Genomic DNA, 16,181 nt, shown 5'->3' on the forward strand with positions numbered 1-16,181 from the left:
AAGGACCCTTCCATATTTGGACAGCTTGATTTATATTCACTGGGACAGAATTGGAGGTCAGCTCCAACAAACATCCCAGATATTCACTCCTGCATCTCCCAGTAGCTAACAATACTGGTGAGTGTAACATGCTCTTCAGTGTTGGAAGGCAACAAAGAATATCATATCTTTATGTCTGTCCCATGAAAAAAGGCATTAAAGTTCAACTTTGTGCAGTTATTCACAGACACGATGGATAAAAAGCACAAAAAAATTTATTTAAAACACACATGCTTCATCACGTCTTGGAATGAAAGATGCTTTGCATGTATTTTCAATACACAGAACATTAAGCAGACTGTAACAGTGTTAACAGTAACCTGTTCCTTTCAATACTGGCTCATTTCCTCACTACTGAGGCTAGTGACTTGTTCAATATTAATACTCAAGTCTATAAAAACAAAAATTTAAGATGAAACTGACAGATGAAGGCTTACCACCAGAGGCAGTAAATAAAGCTACATGATTGAATGTCTCAATAGACAGATATGTTTATGGAAATGATTTGTTCCTGGAGCCAGGACAGAAAAATCATGAATATGCAGCAAGTACAGTCCTTGTAGAGATCAGGCTTGCTGTTTGAGGAGGTAGAGAGTTGCCAGGAATTTTTTGGGGGCATTTTGCCCTCAATGTCTCCCAAAATTTTATAACCATCAATAATTAACCCAAAATGAACAGCTTTGTTTGAACCACTGTCCCATGGAGCAACCCTTTAAGGGTTTGGTTCAGGGGAAGATTGCAAACAAGCTGCTGAGGTTCCCAGTAATTCTGCTCCATTTTGTTGGCATCTACTGATGAAAACGATCAGATTTAGTAACAGGCTGGCTTTTGAAATACACTGTCACACTGCTCTTCAGCACCAGGCAAACAGGAGAGAGCGTTCCAACAGAAAATTAGAGCTCAATTTGCATGAATGAGATATTCCTTTGCAAAAATAAAAAGCCAAGATAAATTTCTTTGCACTTTTCCCCTATAAAGAGATTGGAGCATATTGGTCCAACCAATGTGCAGCGATCATCTCAGTAACTGGCTGAAAGTATTGCCTGTCTCCACTTATAGCACTTAAGTTGTAAAGACTTAAGATCATTTCTGTGCAAGGAATTGAGGAAAAACTCCCGTAGCCTTCAAAAGATTTACTCTTCTGAAAACAAAATGATCTTGCTGAGATTAAGGTTTATTGGTTCCGTTAATGGTTCATAAACTAGCATCTTCACTGCCTCCAGGACTCCTTTTTGCCTGGGAGTCTAAGCCTACCACTATCATAGAAGCACCATCACCTGAGGAATAGACCTAAGATACATTTAGCACCACCATCAAGGTAAGAAATGCCAATCTTGTCAGTTACACCCATATCCAGACATTAGGTTAAAAAGGGAGTTCACAGCCATTCGTCTCACAGTCAGCAATACGTTTGTTAAAAGGTTTGATCATTTCAGTGAAATTTAACTAATTGTAGAGATAGAGTCAATAACAGAAGTCAGAAGAATGTCTACTGTACAGAAGGGAAACTTGTCAAATCTCAAAATGGAGTGCCAATAATAAAATGCTGACATCACAATAATACAAGGTCATATTTCTTGAAAGTAACAGAAGTCCCAAATTCTACATAATTTTTTGTTAAGAAAATCAAGGTAGAAATGTTTGGCAGCTGAATGCATGTTGATAAGCAGGTCAGAGGTAGGCTATAAGCAATAGTCCTGACAAAACAATGGAAGAAACTTTAAAACACAGACTCCAAGTATAAACAGCTAGTGCAAAGACAACTGAAGATCTGCATACTGTACTTCATGCATTTTGTTGATCAGAAAGTCATGTGACCAGAAAGTCACATGCCCACAAAACATTGATCATAGCTACAGCCATCTGCCTAGCAGCCCACTGAGCTGTGTCGTATACCCAGATAACTAGACTCCATTAAGTGGCCCACATGTTGAAGGGGTAAACTGGCTTCTGCATTAACAGTCCTACAAGCTGTAAGCGATGCTAGTCAGTTGCAGCTATCCACAGAAATACCAAGTAGTAGCTGTATGCAAGAAACAAAGTAGTCATAGCAGGGTAACATGTGTCCTTTCTCTGGAAAAAATTATCCTGGCTGCCCAGCCTGGTCGATGGACACCGTAAGCATCACATCCCACTCTCTGGCAATGAAAGGCAACGTGTCCAACAAACCAATGCGATTATTAGCAGAGTCAGGCCACCCTTCCTTATCCCCTAACTCACTAGCCTTACAGAAGGTAGCTTCAACTCCCTGCACCATCTGCTACCATGGAGAACAATGGTGAGAAAAACATGATAATGTGCAATGCATTAGCACCATGCAACAAGATACACCAATGTCAGCAATTGTTTCTAAAGGATGCATGACTAAGTTCAAAATGTCCCTGGCTTCATAAAATCCAAGTTGAGAAACCCATTCCTGCATATTTGAGCGGAGGAGAGGCAAAAAAGGTTAAAAATAAAAATCAGAAATCCTGTTTTACCATGACAGGGGAGGATGAGGACCCCTCCTGCCTAATGTCCTGTCACCAATAAAACAGCATTTACTATTAGAACTAGCAAATTTCTATATAAAAAAGCACTATGTTTAGCAAAGGCCAGGTTAAACCATGAAACTTAGGAGGCAGACACTTCAGAGACAAGGAGATCAAACTGGTACATTGGTGTGAGGTGTGTTAAGAGAACAGTTGGGAACTTGCATCAAGATCTAAGCTACTGATTATTTCAGGCAGGAATAAACAGGATTTCCTGAATAGAGAGAGGCCTGCTCTGGTATTCAGTAATTTGAATTTTGGATTGAAAGCCTACAGCGTTCCTTTAAAAGGAAGACATGTCTTGTTTCCCTGATGACCCTGATAAGGATCAGCTCACATTCTCAAATGGATCTTTACAGGAGTCCTGAAAGAACCAGTATAAAATCAGGATTTGGGTGTTGAGGCAGTGCCTGACCCTGGGAGAGGCTTGCTGCTCTGCCTGGCTTCAGACCACACTAGGTGGTGCCATTGCTCGCTGGGTAGCTGCAACACCTAGAGCCTCAATACCAAGTCTTCAGTTTTGTTCATCTGCTGTTACTTTTGCAAGTTTTTGGCCAAACGAGACAACATTTCAAGTAAAAATAAGGCTCCAAAGTATTCAGTCAACCAAGATTTGAGGTAGAAAACAAAACTGGCAAATATCCTGGCACTCTAATCAAGTGTACTACATCCAAAAAACACAGGGTGGTTTCCTAGTTCTACCTCAATGACATTAGGTGTGGTGATAACATGTCAGTGAAACTGACATGAACCTTTCAACATTTGCAAATTAGGTACTTTATGTAGAGACTGAATGGCAACCAAGAAAGAAAAGGGATCATTAAGTGCAGATCAATTAGGTGACATTCTACGGTGTGCCTCAAAGTGTCCCCTTGCAGTATTTTACACCTTAAAGACAAGGTGTTCTATGTGACCAGCTGTTCAGGACCAAAACACTTCAGTTTTTGAACTACATCAAGCCGGTGGTGGCTGATTTGACCCAAGTTTACCTCCATTTGCAACTTGAAGCTTGTGCAGGCCACAACATTTACAATCAATTTCTGTAATCTACACATTCCTGGTACAGATAAATCAGAGGGTTGCAGGCAGGCAGGCAGCATTACCAAGTACAAACTGTTTCAACTACCCTAACAAAATTTCAAACCAGAAAAAGAATTAAATTGTCAGACCACGAGGGGCCAAACCCATAGTGTTTTCCATCGCCTTCAGCTCCCAACTATAGTTTGGACATAAAACCGTAAGGTAGCAAAGAGTCTATGATTAGGATGAACTCAAGGGAGAAATTTAAAGAGATGCACAGGAGCTATAGTCCTTTATGCAAAGGCAGGCATTTGTAAGCCGATGCTATTACAGCAAAGTGGAATGTCTGAATTAGGAGCTCCGGCATTAATTACAGAGGGAAACAGGAATTTTGATTCTGTCTGCTGAAATATGAAGTGAATATAGAGCAAGGAAAGGCAAATTCACAGGAAAAAATAAATGGCAAGAAAAAGTGGATAGTACAAACTATTTACAAAGCTTTGCTAATTTATTACCATTTGTTCAGCTTTGCACTTTCCTTCTAGCCTTTGCCAATATTCTGAGATGGTGAATTTGATTCAACATGGGTGAAACTGTATTAGCCTATTTTAAACAAAATCCTAGGGGTTGACAAAACCAGACACCAATTCAGGCCATGCATTAGCCCATCTAACTTAACACCATGGAGGTTAATTCTTTTCAAGACAATGTGTCACGTAGCAAAGTTTCTCACTGTTCCCTCGACAATACACTGACTGCAAAGAAACAACCTATTTTCCTGAAATTAATGCTGGAAATACACAGCAAGCCCATCAGAAGAGAAAATTCAGGATGACTACTTCTGCCACAGACCTGGCGTTAAAGGAAGGGCCAAACTCTTCAGACAGAGGGAACTAACCTATTTGAAGAATGTTTTAATTTGGAACAGCTACAGTTTAGTCTTTACCTTTTCCATTGGTACTGAGTAACCAATACCTGAAGGAAAACTTTTCAGAGCAGCTTGCCTCCAAGTTTCTGAATTGGTTCCCAACTTCAATAAAACACAGATCCACAATAGCAGCCAAGCCTGAAAAAGCACTGCCTACATTAAATACAGATTGCTTTAGGTCAAATCCCAAGACATTTCCTTGTGACGACAAGGTGAAATCCCACTCCTTCGCCCAATCTGTCACCAGTTTTCCTCTCATACTAAGACGACCAGTGTCAATATTGAGAATTAAGTTCCTTTTCCACCAATGACCAACAATTCAATTAAACAAGTAGTTCTGTTAAAAAAATTTAAAAACTTCCCACAGTAGTCAAGTGAGGTACATGTCAGAGGTTAAAGTGCCCCACCCTCAAGAGTTCACAGGTCCAAGCTGATGACTATAGCAATTCACTTGCATGTCCACTGGCTTTACAGCACCTGCCCTGTTTTGAATGAAGTGTATAAAAGCATTTGCTTAATTGAAACTTCAAATCTCTGAATAATGATTCAAGCCCTAGAACAGACTAATACTGATCAGTGATCTAATAGTGCTTCATTTGATAGAATAAAACTCTAGCAAGTTGACCAAACTGCTCATGGTTCAATAAAAATTAAATACTATTGCCAGACCTGATGGAGTGTAAAATGCACATCCTGAGGTTCAGACCACAAACTATTCTGGGTTTCCCACTTAATGCTGAAACAATTACCAAGCCAGCTCAGCATGTGTATTAACCACGGATACAAGTTACCGCAGAAACTTGTGTTGCTGATTGCAGGATTCTTTTATCCCTTTAACTTTTCAGTTTGATAATGCACTATGGAGACTTGCATGGTTACAGTTAGTGTTCAGTTTTCTAAAAAATCCCAAAAGTGAGCTCATTCTGCACTTGGGTAGCAAAAGTTTAAAACCCAGCATAACATGTTTCCATTATTTCATCCAGCAGGTTTGTCTGTCTCAGGCTTCACCAAGATCTTTGTCCCTCTGTTTCAGGGCCTGCAGATTCAAAACGAAGGGTGCGTCACAATTAGAGTGTCTCAGCCAGACGTCTTCTCGACACTAAGAATTCTCAAACAAAAAACAAAACAAGGCACGAATCCACTTCTGTTCCTGCAGCTGCTCATGGATGAGTCATTTCTTTAGAAAGTTTGTGTTTCTTGCTTTAGAGCACCAAGCTCTATTTTGCTGCTGTTTTCAGGGTCATCCATTCCAGCCCTTGACCTAGTCTGAAAAAAAAAAAGTGAAGAAATCACATCAGTAAATACATCCTCTGCTGGATTCAAAGCTTGAGAAAGCCTTAAAGCCTGAATGGGTTATATTCATCAGGGTGGACTTTCTGCTCCCATGGTCACCAGCCCATTCCTCAGTTATAGCAAAACTCAAATGGTCACTCTAGCATTAATACTCCACACAACCCCATCAGCCTGAAATTCTATCCCTTTCACCTCAAAATACCTGCCAACTTCCCCTTATTGTATTAAACTAATCCATATCAAAAATCATATTCCCCATTCGAGTTTTGGGTAAGGGTTTGTTCTGAAATCCTTACTGGATTTGAGAGACTCAGTTATGAGCTGGTTTTGGGTATTCGATTATCTCCAAACAAGTGATAACATCTCATTGCTCTATGAAACCCTTTTATAATCAGGAGTTAGTTTCCATCTCAGCTAGATCACTTTGTTCAGGAAGGTTAAGATATGGGCCAAAGGCAGGTATGTGGAGTTAGACCACAGACCAGCCATGACCTCAGTGCATTTTGAAACAGGCTGACAGGAACAGCATAGGCCATCTTGACCTGTGTTTAGGATCTCTATTAAACACAGAAGGTTAAGTGGTGATGAAAATCTTCCTTGGTACCATCAGGATGAAAGCAAGCTGTGAGCAAGTAGGTGATCCTGAAAATGAGTGAAAAGGATCCAAAATTAAGCTGCGTGAACCTTTTCCACAGAAGTGTGACTTTGGTACAAAACACTTCTCCAAATGGTGTTGGTATGAATGCATTTCAGTTCAGGTTGGGGAAATGGAAATATACTAAAATTGGAATACTCCTTGCCATAAGTAAACAAGTACTGTTCATTTGAGATTGAAAGATTAAGCTTTCATTTTTCAGTCTATTCAATCGAGAATACACAAAGCAAAATAAACTAAAACTCAAACTGTATGCTGACGGACTGTTGTTTTGAATCAACAGCAGTGTTTTTACCTGGTAAAGATGCATTAAATTGGAGACATCTCAAAACAGTTAGGATTAATTTCACTAGATTCCAATTCAAATATCAGATATGAGTGATTCCATATATCATAAATAGCTACATTTTAGTTGCAATGTTTGCAAGCAGCATTACAAACTGATTGAAATCTCAAGGGGACAAAGCACTTATTGAAGCTATTAGGAGATGCAAATTTCTCAGCAACCCGATACCTTCATTCCAGCTAATGGTTTAAAATGATCAGGGTTTTAAAACAGGATTGGGGGTAATTTGAAGAGTATCTATACTGCAGAGTTATCAGGAAAGCTTAATTTCTTACAACTAGTCTGCAATGGAGTCTTCCTTTCTGCCAACTCATTCAGCACATTGCTCAAACGTTTAAATTAATATTGAATTTTTAATTATATAAAAGTTAAACTTCTGTTCAGATATTGAAGTGATTAATGCAGAATTTGCCCCGAAAATGTACAGCTTCATACAAGTCAGATTGCTGCAGAAAACAAACAAACATTCTTCCACCAACTTCCTAGGATAAACCCAAACACAATTCCTCTTTTATATAAAGCAGCCAATCTTAGTTCAGTACTAACCCTTCGCCAGTGAGTGCACAGCAGGCTTGAATATGCCAGGGATGATCTTTGATAGAAGTTAGTGTCAGAAATTTGGAAATTTCAGCTGCTGACATGGAGTTCTTCATGTCTTGTTTATTGGCGAATACAAGCACAGCTGCCTTCCGGAGGTCCTAGTGTGAAAACAAGCCATGGTTACCAATCCTTCAGATCAAAGTAATCCCAGCACTGAACAGTTCACCCCAAAGTAATGCTGCCTAAGCACAAAAACAGAAAGCGAGGATTGCATATGCTAGAGATCAGAGTCAAGAATGTGGTGCTGGAAAAGCATTTGAGGTGCAGGAGAATCGACGTTTTGGGCAAGAGGCTCTTTTCTGTAACACTGATTCTCCTGCTCCTCAGATGAGTCCTGACTTACTGTGCTTTTCCAGCACCCCACAAAACAAACCAACCCAATTCAAATGTTTGTCCCTCCTGTGTGCTCAACAAGTTGATCTTAATTTTAAAAAGGGGTGTTTGAGCTGGTCTCCAAGACCAACACCAGGCAAAGAGGACATGAAATACTTTCAATACGCAACAGGTATCCTTTACCTGCCTGTCTAAAAACCTGATTAAGGATTACAACCGGCACAGACTGGACTGAAGGATCTGTTCCCATGCTGTATGGAATTGTATTGTAACTGAAGGTAGTTTAGAAAACCCACCCAAACAGACCTGCAGACAAGCTGAATTTGAGCTCTCAGAGGGGAGGAGAAAAAAAAACACTTGTATTAGGGGAGTTTAATTCAAGCAAAAATTCTCATTTTCCTCCAAAGGATGCTAACAGACCTACACATGTTTGGACATCTGAAACCATCCTAAGAAACTGCAGGTTCTGGGTTTTTCAGATAATAGCTATTCAGCCCTACTAGTCCGTGCTAGCATTTGTGTTCCATTCAAATCTCAACCAAACATGACTTTTGCTCTCATGGTTTGTGGATCCCCTAAATGCATCTATGTTACTCCCTTCAACCACTCCTTGTGCTAGCAAGTCCCACACTTCTTCACTCCCTGATGTAATGACCACAGTTTTGTTTATTCTTTGACTGCAGACTAATATGGGGAAGGATACCGCTTTGAAATCAAGGAAACTGTTACATTAACACCCTTGCTTTGTTCAAACAGGGAGTGATAGTTCTAGTGTCTCACTGGCACTGTGAATACACTCGGGCAGCTTTGGAATGGACTGTTGATTGAAAAGAAAAGCAATCAGGTCCAGTTGTGGGTCAAGACTGCTCAATATGATGACAAGTGATTGGCTCAGGAGCAGGTAGACATCCAGCAGGGTAGTGATGCAGGCTAAGTATGAAGAATTTTAAAAATAGACAACAGCTCTCACTCAGCTGTATTACTGAGTATTTGCCCATAAGTCGCTGCCTCTAACCAACGATACAGACGGAGCAGTCTTGGGCCTGCAGTAAAGAACGATAGGACACATTGAATCCTGTGGACTGGTGCTAATGGACAGTTTTTTTTCCTCCATCTGTAACAACTATGTTTACTTGCATCCACCTTCACGCTTATGCAGGGATTTCAGATGGGATACAATTACAAGTCGATAACTCATTTTGATTGTGTGGTTAGAACTGGTTTATTTGTTAAAAAACATGATCAGTGTTTTCTATTAACCAGAGCTAAGACAGGAAAATGGAGGATTGAATATAATTTTGAATCTTTAATCCTTATGACAAACCCTGTAATAAAAACAGCTCCAATAGCAACAGACTTCCTCCAAGAGGAAGGTGACACTGGGTAATTCCCTACTAGATTTTCGGTATCTTGTATTTTTAGTATACAGTTTCTCTATTCTCCAGAAGTGTCAACTTTCACTCAGCATACACTCAGGAAATCAGCTGTTCCTTCCCCTTCTAAACAGGCACAACCAGTGGACAGTTAATGCTAGTCAGCACTAAGGTCCATCTGCCTTAGTGAAACAACTATTGCTTAATGTCCTTAATCACCTTCCTGCTTACCTAGTGTTCTTAGTCATAATGGTCCACTGACATGCATTACTATTCCATAGCCAAGAGTCAGGTCTACAGCACACAAAAATCCTTCCATTCATCAAGTCTTTGTCAAATGCCACCATTTAACTAATCAAATCCTATTTTCTAGCACTTACAAATCCAACAAACCCACACCAGATTCCATTTTGGATTGATATCCAGAGGAAACATTCCAGTCTGATCCAATTCAAACAATTGCCATGATAGGATGACATTCACAGTCCATTGCATTCCCTGGGGACACTGCTCAGAAAACCAATACTTCTAGTGTTTACTCCCTGACAAAGGGAAGTCCCTCCCTCTCCAAGGCACCAAAACCAACTGTGGCTGGAGCGAGCAGTCAACTCAGCACAAAATCTGGCTTACATGACTCATCATACAAGTAATATTTCAACTAGTGAGTCATTGATCAGGGATATTAAAAATAGATTTTCTTTTATGGTCACATGATAACTTGACAGCTCCACTTCCTACAGACAGGTGATTGAACCTGACAGTCCTATGACTACTCAGTGAATCAGGCCACCCAGTTATTGAAACACCTGAAAGTCAAATCTTACAGAAACAACCAGAGTCAAAAATGATTTACGATTCTACATTCCAGACATCACTCTAGCAACAAGTTCCCTGATCCACCCTGGCATATCCAGTAATAAAAAGGTTGCTGTTAGCAGCAACTTGTACCTCATGTGCCAGCATTTTGTAGAGCTCTTCTTTCGTTATTGTCAACCGTTCTCGGTCTGTGCTGTCCACAACGAGAATGACAAACTGAAAAACAAAGTTACCCATGATGAACATAAATTGACCTTTTCTGGAGACAAATATCATTTATCATTAGCTCCTTGTTTAATTTTACAACTGGATTATCAGTATTTATCTTTGAATAATTGGAGGTATTCATTGACGGCATTTCTACTCTCCTTCACCATTGCCTTCTTTATAAATGGTCTCAACCTCACTGGATAGAGACAGGCTAGACAGCACAGAACTCCAAATGGCCATGCACATCTCTACACCAATTCAGTACAGCAGAAACCTACAGGAAACATGGATGGGGTGGACAGAAAGGGGAAAAAGAATAACTCTTGAATGGATTCTATCAAGCAATTCAGTAGCAACAAATCTAGAACCAAAATATTACACTAAAAGCAGCTCTATTCAATTCAAATCAAGACAACTGCAGACAGATTCAAGAAATAAAGATTTTACTGCAACTCAAATTTGTGCTGCATTAATCAGAAACAAAGTCATGACTAGATTTGGTACTCTGGTACAGTTTCAGCTACATACCAGAATGTGACATTGGTGTCATTGTGGCAACAGCCATTACAGACAGTAATTTAGAGCTTCACCCCTGGTTGTGATCCAGCGTTAAAGCAGCTTAAGTGTAACAAACAGCTCCACTGGCAATGCTGACTAACAGTGGTCACAAGGAATTATTCCTCAGTGTCAAAAGAATTTAAACAGATTTTGACAGGTAAAGTTGCAACCACTTCAATGTTAATTGGCTAGCCTGGTGCACAGGAGATGGACATTTTGCTGCAGTGTTTGGAGTATGGCAGGACACAGGGGAAATGGCAAGTGTGATACAGGCCACTGGTTTCTTTTTCAACCTGAAGATGGATTTGTCAGTTTCATGGAAGTTAATAATCAACAGATTGGATAGTTGTATAAACACTATAGCACCCAGATAGTGCGAAAGGTTAAGCAATGCCAACTGCAATACAAACTTCATGGAGAGGAGATTACCAGAAACTCGACTCTGAACAAGTTGCCAGATCAATCCAGCTGTTTGCCCTCTCCTATTTACTTTACATCACAATGTGAGAAACTTTAAAAAGCAGTCAACTAGACAATAATTTGACCCATTCATACCCAAGTGTACAACAATGCAGTTCAAAACAGCCTGGCTTCAAGCAGGAAAGCTAGCAGCAGATTGCAGTAAGACAAAGGTTCAGTACTTGTAATACATTTGGAAATAGCAAAGCTGTCAGGAAATACTGTTCCCACTGACTAACTAAAAGATTAAAAGACATGGCGGTGAGTTTATTTCCAACATTGAGGCTGTATGTTCCACATTATCTTTTTTAAAAAACTTCCAAAAGGCAGATAGCTAGTTGAAAGCTAGTTTCAGTGCTGTATGGCAAAGTGGAGGAGTGACAGAGTCAGAGAGCACAGAAACAGACCTTGGTCACATCAGTCCATTGTGGTTCTGTTCACCGAGCTGGAAGTTTTTGTTGCAAACGTTTCGTCCCCTGGCTAGGCGACATCAGTGCTTGGGAGCCTCCTGCGAAGCGCTTCTTTGATGTTTCCTCCGGTGTTTATAGTGGTCTGTCCCTGCCGCTTCCGGTTGTCAGTTTCAGCTGTCCGCTGTAGTGGTTGGTATATTGGGTCCAGGTCGATGTGTTTGTTGATGGAGTTTGTGGATGAACTCTCAGGGGAATGTAGCATGAGCAGCCAAGTTTCTGGTACCGAGACTGACTCTAATGAAACAAGGGGTATGTTGTGGTTCTGTTCGCCGAGCTGGAAGTTTTTGTTGCAAACGTTTCGTCCCCTGGCTAGGCGACATCATCAGTGCTTGGGAGCCTCCTGAGAAGCGCTTCTTTGATGTTTCCTCCGATGTTTATAGTGGTCTGTCCCTGCCGCTTCCAGTTGTCAGTTTCAGCTGTCCGCTGTAGTGGTTGGTATATTGGGTCCAGGTCGATGTGTTTGTTGATGGAGTTTGTGGATGAATGCCATGCCTCTAGGAATTCCCTGGCTGTGCTCTGTCTGGCTTGCCCTATGATAGTAGTGTTGTCCCAGTCGAATTCATGTTGCTTGTTGTCTGCGTGTGTGGCTACTAAGGATAGCTGGTCGTGTCGTTTCGTGGCTAGTTGATGTTCATGTGTGCGGATTGTTAGCTGTCTTCCTGTTTGTCCTATATAGTGTTTTGTGCAGTCCTTGCATGGTATTTTGTACACATTAGTTTTGCTCATGTTGGGTATCGGGTCCTTCGTTCTGGCGAGTTGTCTGAGCGTGGCTGTTAGTTTGTATGCCGTTATGAGTCCTAGGGGTCGCAGTAGTCTGGCAGTCGGTTCCGAGATGCTCCTGATGTATGGTAGTGTGGCTAGTCCTTTTAGTTGTGGTATGTCCTCGTTCCGTGGTCTTTCCGTGGCTGTCAACCAACAGCCACGCTCAGACAACAACTCACCAGAACGAAGGACCCGATACCCAACATGAGCAAGACGAATGTAGTGTACAAAATACCATGCAAGGACTGCACAAAACACTATATAGGACAAACAGGAAGACAGCTAACAATCCGCATACATGATCAACTAGCCACAAAACGACACGACCAGCTATCCTTAGTAGCCACACATGCAGACAACAAGCAACCTGAATTCGACTGGGACAACACTACTATCAGAGGGCAAGCCAGACAGAACAGCCAGGGAATTCCTAGAGGCATGGCATTCATCCACAAACTCCATCAACAAACATCAACCTGGACCCAATATACCAACCACTACAGCGGACAGCTGAAACTGAACCGGAAGCGGCAGGGACAGACCACTATAAACACCGGAGGAAACATCAAAGAAGCGCTTCGCAGGAGGCTCCCAAGCACTGATGATGTCGCCTAGCCAGGGGACGAAACGTTTGCAACAAAAACTTCCAGCTCGGCAAACAGAACCACAACAACGAGCACCCGAGCTACAAATCTTCACACAAACTTTGAATATCAGTCCATGCTGAACATAACCCTGAAACTGAACTTGCCCCACCTGTCTGGCCCTGGCTCATATCCCTCCAATCCTTTCCTGTTCACATACTATCCAAGTGTCTTTTGAACATTGTATTTGTGCCAAACCCTCCATTTTGCCCACACCAAGATTCCATGTGATCTGTTGTAACAGGACTATTAAGCCCATTTCCACAACGTGTTCTTTAGTCCTTTTGAGACAGTCCCAGTGATTTTGGTGTTTGAGCATTCTGTACAAGGTTGAACACCATTCCCTGTTGCTAATTCCACCTAAATTCAAGCAATTTTGCCAAAAGCAGACCACCTGTGGTTCGTACATATTTTTGCACAATGTCTCCCACTTTCTACTGACATGGTGATCGCACACAATGTAATTTGTGGCACTCATTTTAAGATGGTGGCAATGCAGATAATTTTCTAGGCTAATGAGTTGCCAACCATGCCATGTGAGAGATCTTCCATTTTCCTCTATGTATTCCTTTCTATCCATCCATGCTAATTTCTCCCACTGAATGAAATTACATCAATTGCAAATCTCTATTTACACCATGAAATAGAAAACTATTGGCAATTGAGTTCAATATGAATGAGTCAAAAAAGCTGAGCTTTTCCAGCATCATCCAAGTCAAGAAGCATCCAAGAGCAAGAGAATCGACATTTTGGGCATAAGCCCTTCTGACGTTGGCTCTCTTGCTCCTCAGATGTTGCCTGACCTGCTGTGCTTTTCCAGTGCCACACTTTTCCACTGATCTCCAGCATCTGCAGTCCTCCTTTTCAACAGGAATGAGGGATGTCCAGGGAAGTGCATCTCCTTGGACTGAGCAATTGGATCATTGGAAAGCAACGGTTTGTTTATTGCAATTCTATTTCTCTTCTGGAAGGAAGAGTTGCTTGCCCTTTGGTACACAGCAACCCACCCAAATAGCTATTCACCTTCAAATGACAGGTGTAATGGGAGAGAGGCAGTGTAAATTCAGCAGATTTCACTAGGTCAAGAGCTTACACCTGATTTTTAAACACCCCCTGAACTGGTATTTCTACCTCTGGATTAGCCAGGTTAATGCAAACAGAGGACTGAACCAGTCATTGTTTTGATCTACAAGCATTTTCAGAGAAACTGAGTGATTTGAATTCTAAATATCAAGCACAAACAGCATAATTTTATTGCATTTATTCACACTTCAATTAACAAAATCTAGAATATAGAATATTTAAAGCCTACATCACAAACATTGCCAATTTCTTATCTACATGATAGGAGAGAGTGAGGACTGCAGATGCTGGAGATTGGAGTAGAGTGCAGTGCTGGATAAGCACAGCAGGTCAGGCAGCATCTGAGGAGTGGGAGAATTGACATTTTGGGCAAAAGCCCTTTATCAGGAATGATGGGTTAATAATAGTTGACTTTTCTCTAGGATGGGGCTTTCAAGGCTAGGGGGAGCATTAAGGAGAGATTTCAAATTTAATTCCTGGAATAGAGGAATTCCCTAGAAACTGGTCTCTGCCAGTCATGTTAGCACTGGGGTTGAATCACAACTATTGTTTGGAAAGCAGTCAGCTATAGTATACATGAGGAAACCTCCTGAAACTATTCAAAAGGGATCTCCAGAATCAGAAGTGCAGTTAAGTTTTGAAAGTTGTTACTTTAGAAATTTGCCTGAACTAATGAGATACCAAATCCTTGCAGTACTATCCAAATGCTGGTTGTTCAATAAAGTCAGGGGGCTTGGGGTTTGAAGTAAGGAGCTCTTGGGAAATTTCAATTCACGTGAAACAGCTAGAAATCATTCAGCTCACGTTCCCACTCGACAGATAAACATTTAGCATATTATTTCAATGTAGCTCACTACTTTCACTTGCTGTTTAATAGAACTATTAATAATTTGGAGTGGAGACACTGTGGCAGAAAATGTAACTCTAAGGGTCAGACAGTCTTAGAATTTGAATTCCCAGTGTGGAAACAGGCCCTTCAGCCCAGCTAGTGCATAGTGACCCATTCCCCTATCTAATGCACCTAACCTTCACATGCCTGAACACTATGGTAATTTAGCATGGCCAATTCACCTAAACTGCACATCTTTGGTTTGGGGGGGCGGGGGGGGAAACCAGGGCTCCTGGGAGGAAACCCATGCAGACACTGGGAGAATGTGCAAACTCCACACAGACACCCAAGGCTGGAATCAAACCTGGGTCCCTGGCGCTGAGAGATAGCAGTGCTAACCATTGAGCTACAGTGCCACCCCAGCGATAATACCCACTCAATCATCCCTAATGAAACATTCTACCTGAAAACTAACAGCATCAGGTGTTTAGTGCTCCGCCAGCACCTCCAACCATCTTGGGAGGAAGCTTAGCTATGTGACATTTTAAAGTTACTCCAGCACTTCAATCTGACACTAGGCATCTGGGCAACACCATCAAGAGAAGCATTCATTACAAATTACTGCAGACTGAATTTGATTCAGAGTTATGACTCTATAGCAATTCCCTGCATCAAGTTGGGTCAATACAATTGAAAGTACATCAATACAGGTGCAGGTAGCACAAAGGCTTAAAAACAGATGGAGATGGTAATGAGTAGAAAAGGGGAAGGTGTAGAGGCACAATTACTCAGATATTGGGAGTTGTTAACTAGGATTAAACAGCATTAGACTGAAAATTACTGCATTGTACAGACTACTACTTTTATTCGTACACAATTCATCAGGGAATGGAAAAGGCTAATGCTGAGAGGATGGACTCCTTGTCTACACAGAGTCCAGACCTTGATGTCAGTCACACAAGGGGTTGATTTTGGACTAAGATGAGAAAAAAAACTTCAAGAGGATGGAGTGCATTTGGAATTCCCTAACCCAGACAGCTGTGAATGCTCAGTAAATGATAAGTTTGTTCAGATGTTAAGAAAGTTCTAAGATTACAGAGGTGACATGGGAAGGCCTTACTGTATGGTGGAGCAGACTTGATGGGCTGAATGACTTAGGAGCTGAAAATGTGTTGCTGAAAAAGCACAGGTCAGGCAGCATCCAAGGAGCAGGAGAATCGACATTTCAGGCA

The 16,181-nt window shown here is 41.3% G+C and overlaps 1 protein-coding gene across 1 annotated transcript in view; it reads right to left on the minus strand.

Annotated features, from left to right (window-relative positions):
• Positions 1–238: 238 nt before the first annotated feature.
• Positions 239–16,181, minus strand: part of LOC122539789 (ADP-ribosylation factor-like protein 5B) — a 37,407-nt gene continuing 21,464 nt past the window's right edge. Inside the window, exons 4-6 of the mRNA XM_043674845.1 lie at positions 10,067–10,150; positions 7,359–7,510; positions 239–5,784 (exon numbers count right to left, since the gene is read on the minus strand). Coding sequence (XP_043530780.1) covers positions 5,736–5,784; positions 7,359–7,510; positions 10,067–10,150 — 285 coding nt within the window. The 3' untranslated portion in view covers positions 239–5,735. The remainder of the gene's footprint in view (positions 5,785–7,358; positions 7,511–10,066; positions 10,151–16,181) is intronic.

Source organism: Chiloscyllium plagiosum, chromosome 33 (genome assembly GCF_004010195.1).
Source record: "Chiloscyllium plagiosum isolate BGI_BamShark_2017 chromosome 33, ASM401019v2, whole genome shotgun sequence".
Classification (NCBI taxonomy): Eukaryota; Metazoa; Chordata; class Chondrichthyes; order Orectolobiformes; family Hemiscylliidae; genus Chiloscyllium; species Chiloscyllium plagiosum.